The sequence below is a fragment of the Bison bison genome, unplaced genomic scaffold (assembly GCF_000754665.1).
Source record: "Bison bison bison isolate TAMUID 2011002044 unplaced genomic scaffold, Bison_UMD1.0 scf7180017864500, whole genome shotgun sequence".
Lineage (NCBI taxonomy): Eukaryota > Metazoa > Chordata > Mammalia > Artiodactyla > Bovidae > Bison > Bison bison.
In genome coordinates, this window is record NW_011495059.1 from 1,935,466 (window position 1) to 1,950,828 (window position 15,363).

General features: G+C 38.9%; 1 protein-coding gene across 1 annotated transcript in view; it reads left to right on the forward strand.

Moving 5' to 3' along the window:
• PTPRT (protein tyrosine phosphatase, receptor type, T) overlaps positions 1 to 15,363 on the forward strand; it is an 839,242-nt gene that overhangs the window by 610,258 nt on the left and 213,621 nt on the right. Inside the window, exon 12 of the mRNA XM_010829234.1 lies at positions 13,878 to 13,914. Coding sequence (XP_010827536.1) covers positions 13,878 to 13,914 — 37 coding nt within the window. The remainder of the gene's footprint in view (positions 1 to 13,877; positions 13,915 to 15,363) is intronic.

A 15,363-nucleotide genomic window follows, 5' to 3' on the forward strand; every position in this document is an offset into this window, starting at 1 on the left:
GGGAGAGGGTGGGGAGATTTGGGAGAATGGCAATGAAACATGTATAATATCATATATGAAACGAGTCACCAGTCCAGGTTCGATGCACAATACTGGATGCTTGGGGCTGGTGCACTGGGATGACCCAGAGGGAGGGTATGGGGAGGGAGGAGGGAGGAGGGTTCAGGATGGGGAACACATGTATACCTGTGGTGGATTCATTTCGATATTTGGCAAAACTAATACAATATTGTAAAGTTTAAAAATAAAATAAAATTAAAAAGAATAAAATTAAAAAAAATAAAAATTTACTAGAAAATTCCCTATGAAAACAATTCAGTGGGGTGTTTTTCTTCTGAGGTGGCTCTTTCATATCTTCTTCTATTTATTCTGTGAAATTAGACCTGTTGCTTTTATCTCTAATCAAATCTATTTTATAAGCTATACTTTTCTAGGAAATTATCAAGTCCATTTAGTTTTTCAGAATTGTTTTCAGAGGTCTGAAAAGTTGTCTCATTTTTAAAAGTTTCTTCTTTTTCAGTGGTTATTTCCTTCTTGCCATCCTTATACATTGATGCTTCCTCTTTTTTTTCCTTTTTCTAGTATCTTTGTCTTTTCTATTTCAATAACCTCAGCTTTTGCCTTTATTATTCCCTTCTATGCTCCTGTGTTTTCTTTCTTTTCTAGATGAAAACTTATTTTTTTCATTCTTTCATTTTACTGATATTACTTAGTCACTGCTTAAATGGTTTTTATAGATTCCAATATGTAGCGTTTTCATCATTTTGTTTAAAAATATTTAAATTTTTGTTTACACTTTCCCCTTTCACCTAGAAGTTAGCCAAAAGAAATTATTTTGTGAATTTCCAGGTGGATGGACCTATTTAGGTTTTTTCTTTCATACTCTTAATTATCACTTTACTATATTATATCCATGGAATATTTCTTAAAATACTTCTACTTTATTCAACATAGCAGTGCTTTCTTAATTAGCTGATATATGGTAAGTTTTCTGAATGCTTCATAAGCTCATAAGGAGAAGGCCTTTCTCTGATATCAGGCTGTAGGGTTTGACACATAGCCACAAGATCTGCTTAATTATTTTAGCTCTCTGTATCCTTGCCTTTTTTTTTTTTTTTTTTGCCACTTGATCTGTCTTATATTGACAGTAGTCTTCTATTATTCTGGTATCTTCTGTAGTTTTTACTTCATCAGTTAAGTTCAGTCACTCAGTCATGTCTCTTTGTGACTCCAGGGACTATAACATGCCAGGCTTCCCAGTCCATCCCCAACTCTCAGAGCTTGCTCAAACTTATGTCCATCGAGTCAGTGATGCCATCCAACCATCTCATCCTCTGTCATCCCCTTCTTCTCCTTTTACTTCATAAAGGTGATCATTGTGGCTTTTGGTGCATAGATTCTCACGCCTGCTACCTTTCTTTTTAATTGTGGATTTAACAGTAAAGTGTTCTTTGTTTTATATATATATGTATATGTATATACTTTTTAAATTGCATTTTATAACTCTGATATCAGGATCACTGCTATAGCTTTATTTTGTTCATTTGTTTATTCTTTGGTGTTTTTTTGCCACTTATACTTTCTCTCATTCCTTTATTGTTGTCTTTCAGAATGACTTTGTTTTAGATACGAAAGTGAAATAGAAACTGTTAGTCTCTGAGTCATGCCAGACTCTTTGTGACCCCATGATGTGCAGCCTGCCAGGCTCCTCTGTCCACAGAATTCTCCAGGCAAGAATATTGATAGCCATTCCCTTCTCCAGGGCATCTTCCCAACCCAAGCATTGAACCCAGGTCTTCTGCATTGCAGACAGATTCTTTACTGTCTGAGCCACCAGGGAAGCCCTTTATATACCAGATAGTTGGGTCTTGCTTTATGAGACCTTTGAAATCTTTCCCATGTAATTATATGGGTTAAACCCATTCACGTTTGTTGATGTGACTGTTATGTTTGGTTTCAAATCTATCACATATTCTTTATATCATAATTTACTATGTTAATTCTGTAATTCTTGCTGATGTGTTTTCTTCTTTTATTTTAAAGTTTCTTTTGATGTTTAGAAAGCTTTTTATTTTTGTTCTAATAGTTATCTTTTTTCTTATACTTTTCAATGTATTTTATCCTTTCTTATTTAACCTCTTCCTGCCAGCATTTTTCCCAGCATTGTTGAAGTGTAATTAAAAAATAAGAATTGTGTATATTTAAGATGTACAACATGATGGGCATTATGGTTTGTTTTGGGTTCTTTTTGAAGTTATTATAAATTATAAATTTAAAATTTATAAATCTCTTTATAATTTAAAATTATAAATCTCTTTTCAGTTGATTTATAATATTATATTAGTTTCAGGTGTACAGCATAGTGATTCAATGTTTTTGAAGATTATACTCCATTATAAGTTATTATAAGATAATCGTTGTAATTCCCTGAGCTATACAGTATATCCTTGTTGCTCATCTATTTTATTCATAGTAGTTAGTATCTGTTAATCCCATACCCCTAATTTGTCCCTTCACCCTTCCTTCCATTGTGAAATGATTGCCATAATCAAGCTAATTAACAAATTCATCACCTCTCATAGTCACTGTTGTGTGTGGTGAGAGTACTTAAGATCTACTCTCTTAGCAAATTCCAAGTATGAAAAGCAAGTAATATACAAACCTCCAAAACTTATGCACCCTGTTAACTCTTGGATCAGCATCTCCCCATTTCCTCTATGCTCTGGCCACTGCAACCACCACTCTCTGCATATGTTCAGCTTGCCCCAATTCCACATAGAAGTAAAATCATACAGTATTTGTTCTTCTGTGTCTGTCTTGTTTCACTCAGTCTAGTGTCCTCTGGGTTCATCCATGTTGTTGCAAATAACAGGTTCTCCTACTTTTTAAGGTCATTAATAGTCTATCATCTGTATATACTACATTATCTTTTCCCAGGTCCTAACTGCCCCATGCTATTCATCCGTGCTGATCCGCTCAGTTTTCAGGTTGAGATGATAGAAATAGGCCTCTTGGGCAGCATCTGGCATAGCTGGGGGAGTGGGTCACTCCCAACGCTCTCGTTTCCCCTGTGGGGTCTCTCGTGGCACTGAGCTGGGCCACTTTGGGAAAAAGGTAAAGTGTGGCTGTTTAGTGCTTCTGTTGTGAGACTTTTTGCTCCACTGGGGGGCTGGGTCCTCTCTTCTGGACTTCCAAATTCCCACAAAGGCACTGTTGTCCAGGGATGGTTGTCAAAATGATGTTTCTTTGGAAAGAGGAGTGTACAGGCTTATTCTGCCATCTTGCAGACATCACCGCTTTGTCCATTTTTTATGGTGTGCCTTGACTTTCCTCTATTGCCCATACAGCAGTCAATGAACTTACTCCACTCTCATCTTTCTTCTCTTACCCTGTTTCTTCTTTCTCTCATTTTTACTTCCATTATTTTCAAGAAACTATAACATTTACATATTCTGCTTTCAACTATGCCCCTACCTTCATTTAGTCTGAGATTTACAATTAAATATATTAAACGCTTACCATCAAACCTTTTGCCAAAACTTCCTCAGTCATCTCTTTGTTGAATGAAGCTTATCTTCTGTTATATTTCTCAAGGAAGACTCATGAGTGCAGGAATCTCTGAGTGATTGAATATTGCAAGTTGTTTTCCTATAGTTTTGATAATTGAAAAATACTTGGCTAGCTATAAAATCCTTGGCTCATAATTTCTTTTAGTTTCTTGAAAATGCTGCTTCATATTTTTTGTCCTGTATGTTGCTTTGGAGACAGCTCATGATAGCCTAATTCTGTTGCCCTTGTAAATTGTTTGATCCTTTTTGCCTTAAGTCTTTGGAAACTTTTTTTTTTTTAAGTTCAGTAGTTTTTCTAGGATCTTGGAATAGATCTTTCAGGTCTTTGAATCCTTTCAGGGTGTAGCCTCAGGTCATCTCTTCATATGTTTTCCTCAGATTTTTGTTACAAATTTTTGCTTATTTAATTACTTAATCTGCCTTCTCAGGGATTTCAAGTATACATATATCAGATCTTCTTTCTCTTCTCTTTAAGCCCTTTTTCATGGACCCTTGTTACTTTATTCTTGATCTCATTTTCATTCCCTTGGTTGTCTTTCTCTTTCTTCAATGCCCCTTATTAAAAGTTTCCCTTGGATATCTTGTCATTTAATCTTCATTTCTGAGTGCTTTTATTTTTGTTTTCTTTTCCCCTCTGAGTTCAGTCAGCCCTCTTTTTTTGCTAATTCTTTATGGATTTCAGTTGTTAATATTTACATTTCTAATTCAAAGTTGTTTGAGAAGATTTAATTCCGTTTGGTGTACTGTGTTACAGTTTTCTTCTGGTTTTTAATTTTGGGAGAGGAGGTGGATTTTTATCACTTGGGAAGTTTTGGCTTTTATTTTATGTTTTCTTCTTATATAATAGCTTGATTTGCTTCCTTCCACTTATTCATTTTGTAAATTTGAGGTTCAAAAACACAGTAGTAGGTGGATATGTGAGCCTGAATCTCTGGAATACCACTGTTAGAAACAGAAATTTGAGCATCATAAGGATTTAAGACTTAAAGTCTTGTAACTAAATGTAATCTTTTATTGAGAAAATTGGGATACAGATGAAAAGAGATATAAAATGAGACCACGCCAATATTTGGAGGTCAAGCAGATGAAAAGTGTCTGGCCAAATAAAATAAAATTTAAATTTAAAAAAGGATTGTATATTCTGATAAGGTAGTGCTGTGTCTTTTTTTAATGGATGACTGAGTTTTTTGTATTACGACAAATGACGGTTTGTGTGCTCTCTGACTTGTTGTTGCTGTTGTTATTCTCTCTTGACTACAGAGTCTTAAAATTCCCCCCTTTGCCTCTTTCCTTTTCATTATCCAGTCTCCCAGAGACACTGCTCCTTTCTTTTTACCCTATTTCCCCCCATAAGTGATACCTATGGAAGATTACCACCTTGAATTATGTATGGCTTTACAAGTTGTTTTCATGTAGTCAGTTCCTTATTCTGGCAGGATTCTTTTTCAGAATTTTCACACATAGGAGCTTGGTCTTTCTGAAGATCGTTTTATAAAACCTTATGACCTCTACCAGCTTACCTTTTCTCTCTTTCGTGTTGTTTTTCCTTACAGCCCTGGCTCTCCGCAAAAGCTTATGATGAGAGCCTTAGAAATACTTCATTCAACTGCAGTGCTTGTTACTAACAGGGACTGTGACGTTTTGAGGGTTCTATGTATTTTAATGATCTTGAGGTTGTGAATTATGTATAACTTTATTTTTTTTCTTGTTTTCCTGTTTTGTCTTTTTGAAAGATAAGTTGGGAGATTTGATTTTAGATGGTTACCATTTTCTTCAACTATTAAGAGTCAGCAGGAATTGACTGTGGATTGCTTGTTGGAAATTATGGAACTAGAAGAATCAAAGATGACTCCCAGGTTTTTTTACTTAATCAACTGGATAGATAGTGGTTACATTTACTGAAATGGGGAAAACTGGTAGATATATAACATCTGGCATAGAAAGGAAGGGAGTAACAGAGTTCTCTTTTGGAGATTTGTAAATGTGCCCGAATCTCTGGAATACTATGTTAGAAATTTGAGCATCCCACTCCAGTACTCTTGCCTGGAAAATCCCATGGGCGGAGGAGCCTGGTAGGCTGCAGTCCATGGGGTCGCTAACAGTCGGACACGACTGAGCGACTTTACTTTCACTTTTCACTTTCATGCATTGGAGAAGGAAATGGCATCCCACTCCAGTGTTCTTGCCTGGAGAATCCCAGGGACGGGGGAGCCTGGTGGGCTGCCGTCTATGGGGTTGCACAGAGTCAGACATGACTGAAGTGAATTAGCAGCAGCAAGGATTTAAAAGCTCCATCTAGTCAAGGCTATGGTTTTTCCAGTGGTCAAGTATGGATGTGAAAGTTGGACTGTGAAGAAAGCTGAGTGCTGAAGAATTGATGCTTTTGAACTGTGGTGTTGGAGAAGACTCTTGAGAGTCCCTTGGACTGCAAGGAGATCCAACCAGTCCATTCTAAAGGAGATCAGTCCTGGGTATTCTTTGGAAGGACTGATACTAAAGCTGAAACTCCAATACTCTGGCCACCTCACGTGAAGAGTTGACTCATTGGAAAAGACCCTGATGTTGGGTGGGATTGGGGGCAGGAGGAGAAGGGGACGACAGAGGATGAGATGGCTGGATGGCATCACCAACTCAATGGACATGAGTTTGGGTGAACTCCGGGAGTTGGTGATGGACAGGGAGGCCTGGCGTGCTGCAGTTCATGGGGTAGCAAAGAGTCGGACATGACTGAGTGACTGAACTGACCTGAACTGAAGGATTTAATACTTAATGCCTTGTAACTAAATGTAACCTTTTATTGAGAAAATTGGAACACAGATGAAGAAGGATATACAATGAGACCACTCCACTCCAATATTTGGAGGTCAAGCAGATAATAAATGTCTGGCCAAATAAAATAAAATTTAAATTAAAAAAAAAAAAAAAAGGATTAGGAGCAGACAGTGAGGTAAGAGAGAAAGCTGAGAGTAGAGTGATCTCAAAAGCAAGAGGAGAAAGAGTCAGAGAGAAAGTGATCAGTTGCAATTGATGAGACATTAAAGATAATGTGGTTGGAGATTTTTAGAGCTGACCATATGAAAGCCTTCACTGCCCTTGATGAGAGCAGTCAGATTGAGGGAAGTTCCAGAGCACTAGTGAGTTAAGCCAATTGAGTCTGCATCCAGAGAGATAACACAAAAGATTTTCAGAGCTTGAGTCTAATAGTGACTTTTCTGAATAAATGGCTTGCATTTATAAAATGCAATAAATGACTTGGGAGTTTCATTCCCTAGAGTTGGGGTCAGGGCCACGGCTATTGCCTGAAGCAGGGCCTGTTGCCTTCAAGGAAAATCTAATAAGGTTGGTGATGAACACCTATCAGTGAGAAGAATATGTCACCAACAGCCAAGTCGCCTTCACCTGGCAGCTGTACTTTGCCTCTTGTTGGTGACTGCAGGTTTGCAGATGGCAGCATACGTGTTTATTAGGAAGTGATATCTCAAAGGGTACTGTGTCCCTTTCATGCCTTGAAAGGTATCCCTCACGCATTTTCCTCCAGAGGATGGGCCTGCCAGGTGACCTAGTTCTAATGGTTCTGGGCTGCTCGGTTTCCAGAGGCAGATCTCTGCTTTCCTTTTCCATCACTGGCTTTCTGATTTCTCAGGGTCCTGTTTTGGGTCAAAACAGAATTTCTTCATACAAATTGCTTGGCCTGTTTTTCAAAATGTGGCTCTGCCCTATCATCACTGTCTGCCTGTGGACAAGCCAAGAAAGGGCCTCTGACCTCATGTCAAAGACATATTTGCCAAGATACCTCAGAAAAGAAGGCCATTTGCTTAAAGGGTATTTTGCTTGGCTTACTATCTGAGTAACCCTGGGAAATGTTATTTAATTTTGTTTCACAAGAAAAGAGAAGTGGGGCATTGTGCTATCCATTTCAGCCTTGTTATAAGAATGAAAAATACAATATTCAAAACACGTACCTTAGGAAAAGAGAGCCTTCCTCTTTTCTGTTTTTTTCCTTACTGATGCTTTCAGGGACTGTCATGCTAAGTGAATGAGCCACATTGAGGTCAAACAACAGCTTAGGGATCAGGGCGCTGGAAGGGCATCATGGGAAATTGGGCTGCAGAGAGCCTAGACTGAGGACCCAACATGTATCAGCCCCAGAAGCATGGGGGGAGGGGGGAGATGGTGAAGGACTCTGGGGTCAAGCAGAGCCGAGAAAGGCTTTCCAAAGGTGAGAGGCAGGCAAGATCTCTGCAGCCAATCTCCTGGTCCAAGGCACTAGCGTCTCTCAGTTAGATGTCAGCATCACCCTCTCCCCAACAACTAGCTTCTCTTGCAATGTAAGTCTGTTCTCTCTACAGCAGCCTCTGCACTTTAAAAAAATAAACATCTGAAAATTTTATTCTTGCTCATTAATCTTTGATAGCTGTCTGTTGTTCTTAAAATATATACCAAAACCCTGCAGTCTAAAGGGCTCTACCAAGCTTATGCCTCTAGCTTCATCTGATCTCATTCTCTGCGTACTTCATGATGGTGTAAACACCCCAGACTTCTTTATGTCTTTGACTGCACCTCGTGTTTTCCCTCTCCCAGGCCTTTGTGCATCGGTCCCTGAATCTGGGACACCCTTCCATGATACTTATCTTCCAGATATTAGGTTAAATAGTTCTTGCTCAATGTGGTAAGCCCTCTTTCATTCCCACCCACATCCCTTGTCGTCTTCTGGACACATATATAGCACCCAACACTTCTCTTAATAGTGTATTGCAACTTGTAATCAGGTGTTTACTCATGAGAATAGTTATCTGTTGTTTGCTGCAAGTGTTAGAAAGATAATGTTTGCATGCTTCATGAGGATGGGGACCATGTCTGCTCTGCTCATCCCTGTGTGTGCAGCTCAATGCCTGGCACGTAGTGATAATTCAGTAATGATGAACATTTTCAGTGACAATCATATCAATGCATACTTGTTGATTGACTGACCAAATGAATGAGGAGTGAAGTGGGGGTCCCAGTCTAAGAGAAAAATGAAGGCACAAGCCTAAGAAGATGCGAAAACTGTAGAAAGACTCTGGGGTTAGGGCTAAATCTCATAATATGAGCTGAGACAGCTTAGTCTTAGAGAAGGCAAAAATATGAGTTAGGGCAACTGGGAAAAGTCTTTGAAAATGATGAGATCAGGGCTAAATCCCCACCTTATTAAGTAGGGCAGTCTGATGGTGCAATGAGAATTTTATGTATTCCCCAGGTACGGGGGCTTCTTGACCAGCTTGGGAGTACAATGTAACCTAAGTCCTCCTGGATAATAGACAGAAGTTCCTATAAGCCCTTCAATTAGATAGCCTATAATTTCAGTTAAGTAGTTGAAGGATGGATGGATAAGTGGATGGTTGAATGAGTCAGACTTGGCCTAGTCTCTAAATGGAGTTTATACGTAGGTAAGTAGATATAGGTATAAGGCATTTTGATTTAAAAAAAAAAAAAAAGCCCGTTTGTTGTGAGTTGGATGGATGATATGATATGACGTCAAGAAGATAGTGTACTGAAAGAACTGGAAGCAACCTTAGAATATCCCACTTACTCTACCAAAGTGGGCTTCCCCATCCCTTTCTCTGTCATTTGATTGGTGGGGAAATCGAGCCACAGAGAGGGCCAATGAGCTGCTCTGTTGCACAGCACTGGCAGATCCTTTTTTTTTTTTTAGCTTTTTGGCTCTGCCACGCAATGTGTGGTATCTCAGTTCCTGACAAGGGATTGAACCTGAGCCCCCTGCATTGGAAGTGTGGAGTCTTTAACACTGAACTGCTGGAAAAGTCCCAGCACTAGCAGATCCTTGAGTAGAAGCAGGTCTCAACAGAAACCCAGCAGTTAGGACAGTATATTACCCCAAGGTGATACATTCCTGTGTGCAGATTTGCAAGTCTAGAGTAGGAAGTGGAATGTGAGTGAGGCTAAAATAATGGGAACATGAAATTGTCTTGTACTGTGGAGATGGAACAGAAAATACACCAAATGCTTTTTCTCTTTCCAAAGCCTTATATAATCTGACACACGGAAAGTACTCATTTCCTTTTTACAGAACTGATTGGGTAAATGTCCACAGGCCAGACTTCCTGTGTGATCAGACGCAGAATTTCCAGTGTGTTCCTGACTTGCTTGCTAACAGTTCAATCACCTAGAAGGTCAAGGGAGTGACTTAGGACTTTGTTATTCTGTACCTGATTCTAACCAACAAAGACAAATTGGTTATGGAATTAAAGATGTCAGGAACTTGGGAGAAAACAGATATGTCAGTGTCATGTTTGTGAGAGCCGAGGAGAGTTAAACATAATCAGACAAGTGCTTTAGATGATAGAAAACAGTTTAATAGATTCAGGTGGAGGACGTAGTGTTAGGAAATGGCTCACTTTCATGCATGCAGCTTTGGCAGTGAAGATGATTCTAAGGAGAATTAGAAAGTTCTATAAATGATCCAGTGAAGAAGGCAGTAGAATAAACCGTTGTGGTTACCCAATATTCCCTTTACTGGGACACATTTTTAAATGAGTTCAGTTCAGTTACTCAGTTGCGTCCAACTCTTTGTGATCCCATGGACTGCAGCACACCAGGCTTCCCTGTCCATCACCAGCTCCCAGAGTTTACTCAAACTCATGTCCATCAAGTCCCACAAAAGACACATTAGCCTTCACCTTTGTGGGGAGGAAGTGACCCAGAAGGAGCGTGAAGGGTTTTTCGGAGGTGCTGGTAATTTTGGGTGTTTTGATCTGGATGCTGGTCATAAAGTGTGTGTTCACTTTGTGAAAGATTTGGCAAACTGCATTTAAAATTAGTGTGTTTGTCTGCATGTATCAATATGTTATACTTCACTGTGCAACCATTTTTAAGATTTAGTATATTTCTTTAGGACTTATTTTTTAAATGCTTAGATTGGCATGTTAAATAAAAACTGTGCTTTATTCATTAATTATTTTTTATGTGTATTACTGCATGTTATTACATGGCTCTCGACCATTTTCATTATCAGCCTTATAAAACTTCACTGTGTAAAGAGACCTCCACTTTCTTTACCATGACTATAGAGTTGGGCAGATATGTTCGTCTTCATTTTCACTTTTATAAAGAGTACTGGAAGCAATGACTTTGAATATAAAGCTTCTTCTGCATTTAAGGTCATTCCATGAGAATAGATTCTTAGATACAAAGAGATTAGGTTGACTCTCTTTAAAGTCTAGACACATATTTACAAATTACCCCCATCAGTAAAGACCTCACTATATTGCCCATTGCTATATTTAACAGTATTGCACAGAATTGACAAGTTTCCTGATACAGTACATGCAAAATCTTTTTTTTTTCTTTGTATTAGTATAAAGTTGGAGATATCTCTTGGCACTTCCCATCCAACACAATTTCTCAGTTCTCTGGATGTCATGCTTTCTTCTTTAGCCATCTCAGTGTCTAGTTCACTGACCTCTGTTTAAACCAAAGAACAGACATGGAAGCCAACAGGAGTTGAAGAACTTTGTTCTACCTCCAAACATGAAAACAAACAAAAAAAATTAGTTTGTTCACTTTTATCATCATTTTTAAGTTTTAACTCATTTGTGACTTGAGCTTTTTTGGCATCTCATTTTTAAAATTTATTTTTGTAGTATAATTGCTTTGCAAAGTTGTATTAGTTTCTGCTGTACAACAAAGTGAATCAGCTATATGTATATGTACATCGCCTCCCTCTGAATCCCACCCACCTAGGTCATCACAGAACACCGAGCCAAGCTCCCTGTGCTTTGCGGCACCTTCCTGCCAGCTGTCTGGTTCACACCCAGCAGTGTACACACGCCAGTGCTACTCTCCCAGTTCATCCCATCTCATTTAGAGAGTTCTGCTTTTTTCTCTCTTCTTTCTTTCTGTCTCCTGGATATGTTCATTAAACAAAAAACTGTTTTTCTTGAAATATAAGCACCTTCAAATGAATATTTCATGTATTTGAATCATAATATGTCATGCTGTTTTAACATTTCTGCATTTTCCATTTTTTTAAATAAAACAATTATTTTAAAAAGTAACACTTTCAGCACAGAAAAAAAAAAAAGGAAACACTTGTTCCAAAGAACAAGTCATGTCAACCCAACCTTCTTTAAGATAGTTCTTGAACTGATTGGGGAAATGCAGTAGACAGAGCATCAGTACCTGAAGTGATTTTTGACCCTGTTCTCAAGCTATGTTTTTGGAAAAATACCACAGTAGAGTCTGAGTTCTGAAGCAATTGAGACAGCGAGTAACTGTTGCATAACCAACCAGAGATTCTGATGAACAGGTGAATGCCAACCTGGAAGAGGGATTCTAGTGCATGCCACTGAGTCTGTTACTGGCATTTTCTAGGTTACTACTTATATTAGTGATCTGGATAAAGTTGAAAAAGCATGTCCCCAAACTTGCAGATAGTGAAGATAATAAGGTAATAGGCTCTGGTCACCAATTCAAAGATGATAGGCTTTGACAGTTCCAAGTGTGACTCTGTACTTGAGTCTCATAGTAGGACCACGTATGTATGTAGAAGCAGGCAAATTTTTTTCTTTTTTTGGTGGGAAAGAGTTGCTGACATATTCATTGTGATCAGTGAAAATGTGAAATGTTGGCTGTGTTATTAGAAATGCAGTTTAAGTAAGAAAAAATGGAAAATAGTGATAATCTAGGTAATCTATAATAATACGTAATAATCTAGGTAATCTGGGTAGTCTATATTGACAAGACTACACATAGACTGTTGCTTTATGTTCTAGTCCCTTCTCATTAAGAGGGACAAACTGGAGGATGTCCTGGGAAGAGCATTAATTTGGTTCAGAGGACTTGAGCTTTTATCATCTGAGGAATTGTTGAAAAAGAATGTTAATGAACTTGAGAACTGTCTTTCAGTATCTGGACATCTTTCCTACACAAGCAAAGGCAGACTTCCTGTGGGCTACAGAACAGAATCAAGACCACGAGGGATCATACTTGGGTTTGATAGGAGGGACGGTTCCTAGCATTCAGAGGTGTGCGTGGATGACATAGACTCTGCTGTAGACATTACCACTGTTTCTCTTTCTGGTTCTTGGAGCACTCCAATTCCTGTGTCACTGAAGTCAGGCATGGCCCTTAGACTCGCTCTAGCTGATAGAACCTGTGTCAAAGGAAAAGCGTTACTTCTAATGTCAAGCCTTTAGTTGCCAGTTCTTACTAAACTCATCATCATCCCTTTCTCTAGCCTCAGTGAACACTGATTATATTAACATGGAGGTAGCAGCCTTGGTCTTTGAGTGGCTACAATGATGACAGCATCCTCCAGCCACCACCATCAGCTCCCCCTCAGACCCACCACACTCCTCTATTGGACATGTTGTTTGAGTGGAAAATAAACCTTTGCTGTTTGTAGCCCCTGGATTTCTTGGGGTTTATTCTGCATATTCCTGACTAAGGCTTCCCTGTTGGCTCAGATGGCAAAGAATCTACCTGCAACGCAGGAGACACAGGAGATACGAGTTCAATCCCTGGATTAGGAAGATCCCCTGGAGATAGGAAACGCAATCCACTCCAGTATTCTTGTCTGGAGAATTCCATGGACAGAGGAGCTTGGCAGGCTATAGTCCATGGGGTCGCGAAGAGTGGGACATGACTGAGCAACTAAACTAAACTAATCCTGATTAATACAGTGCCTTCAAGATTCAGTGGTTCTTTACATGTGGGTATTAGCAAGACAGGCATTGGATTCTGCAGATCAAAACTACACTGGTCAGAATGGCCATCACCAATAAGTCTACAAATAATAAATGCTGAAGAGAGTATACAGAACAGGGAACCCTTTTGCACTGTTTGTGGGAATGTAAATTGATATAGCCACTATGGAGGACAGGATGGAGGTTCCTTAAAAAGCTAAAAATAGAACCACATGACCCAGCAATCCCATTAAGCTTCTCACAGATGCCCTTGATACCACCTGCTAACCATGTAACTGAGTGAAGCACACACATGCCACACTCACTTAGTGTTACGGTTATTGTTCTGTGCTGGGCAGTATTTATGAAGTAGTTCTGTCTGGGGAAGAAACTGATAAGGTGATGAGAGCCAGGAAGTGGAAGTAACACCAGTGTAAGAATAAATGAAGAAATAGAATTAAAAGGTGATTCCCCTGGAGGAAAAACCTGGAAGGGACAAATATTAAATTATAATTAAAAATATAAAAGCAAGCCTATATATGCAAATATGTATACATATATTTTTGTATATATTAAAAAAACAAACACAACAAATTAACTGGAATCTCACTTTTGTTATTCACAGGAGACCAAAATCAATTGTGTCCGCCTGGCTACAAAAGGTATGTTGGCATGCGCTGTCTGTCTTCAATTATTGAAGTACTTCTCTCTGTAGCAACACAGGAAAATTTTAGGCAACAGTGACTAAAAATAACAAGAAAGAATTGTTATTTTCACTGGAGTCATTTGCATCTAGGTATTATTATATGCTTACGGTATATATTAATATCACAGTGCCTAAAGCATAGGAAGAGCTCAGAACATATTTGCTTAGTCGATGGATGGATGGATGGATGCACAGACTGGTACATTAATCAGTGGTAAATATAAATTTGCTCAAGTACTCTTCCACTATATATTTGCACTGTATTTGGGTCTATGTTTATGTGGGTATTTTTTTGCATGTCAGTTAGACCAATCTTCTGGTGTTGGATTTTATTCCGTTGCCGCATAGCTTTCAAAAATGAGGTGATTAGTGTTAGTGCCTTGTATAATGAGAAAGCAAACACTGCATTGTTGTGTAGTTGGCATTTTCAATACTTATCCCCAAAACCAAGGCAGCATTGTTCAGGCTCATCACTTTTTGTTTCCCTAATTATTATTGAATTGCCTGGCTCTTTCAATTGGTACATGTTTCTGTTTATTACTCTTTAAAAAAAAATCAGTGAATGGTTTGTTATCATTTAACCTATTACAAGGTTGAATGGTTAGAAATCAGGTTTATCTTTTTTGTTATAGAACGGATATTTTTAACAGCTATCCTCCCTGTATAAACACACCAAAACTGGGCAACTCATTCTAGTCCCTGCATTTATTGAGAGCATATATGGTTTCATAGGTGACTTCCACAGCAATGAAAAGATATAAGTAGATATGTAATGATAGGCATAAACTATAGACAAAGACAATGGCTCAAGTATGTATATACATATGTCAATACATACACACAAGCACACACAGCAGAAAACGGGGGAGAGAGACAGGAATATTTAATGGTTATTTGACAGAATATGCACCAAGACCTATCACCCATTAGTTTTATAACTTTGAAGAAAGTCACGTCAGTTTGTAGACAGCAAAGGGAAGATGCAGGAGGAAGAAGACAAGCAATCAGGGCTCACTGTGATAAGAACTCACTCTGCTCTCCCAGAAGTCAGGAGAGGTCAGCATGTCCCTAATGTGTTCTCTCTCGGGAGCTCAGGCTTCTGGACAGAAAGAGATAAAATACTGCTTGTGAGGCAAGGAGAATTGATGGCCTGAAAACAAAAGGGGCACAAATTATGGGCCTCAGCAGAGTTTTCCTCTGAAGAAAACAGATCGTCTAGAAAGAAGACCCTTATCTCTGGGCTAGCACTAGAGCTCTGATCTCGGGCCGGACAGCTCGGTATCTGCAGCAACCCCCTGGAGTGGGCAGGAAACTTACAGAGAAGCCTCCCCTGTGATAGTAAGCTCCATGGCTCCCTGCGAGCTTCTGACGCCTGGACACGGGAGGGCTGATGGCAGTGCCGTCC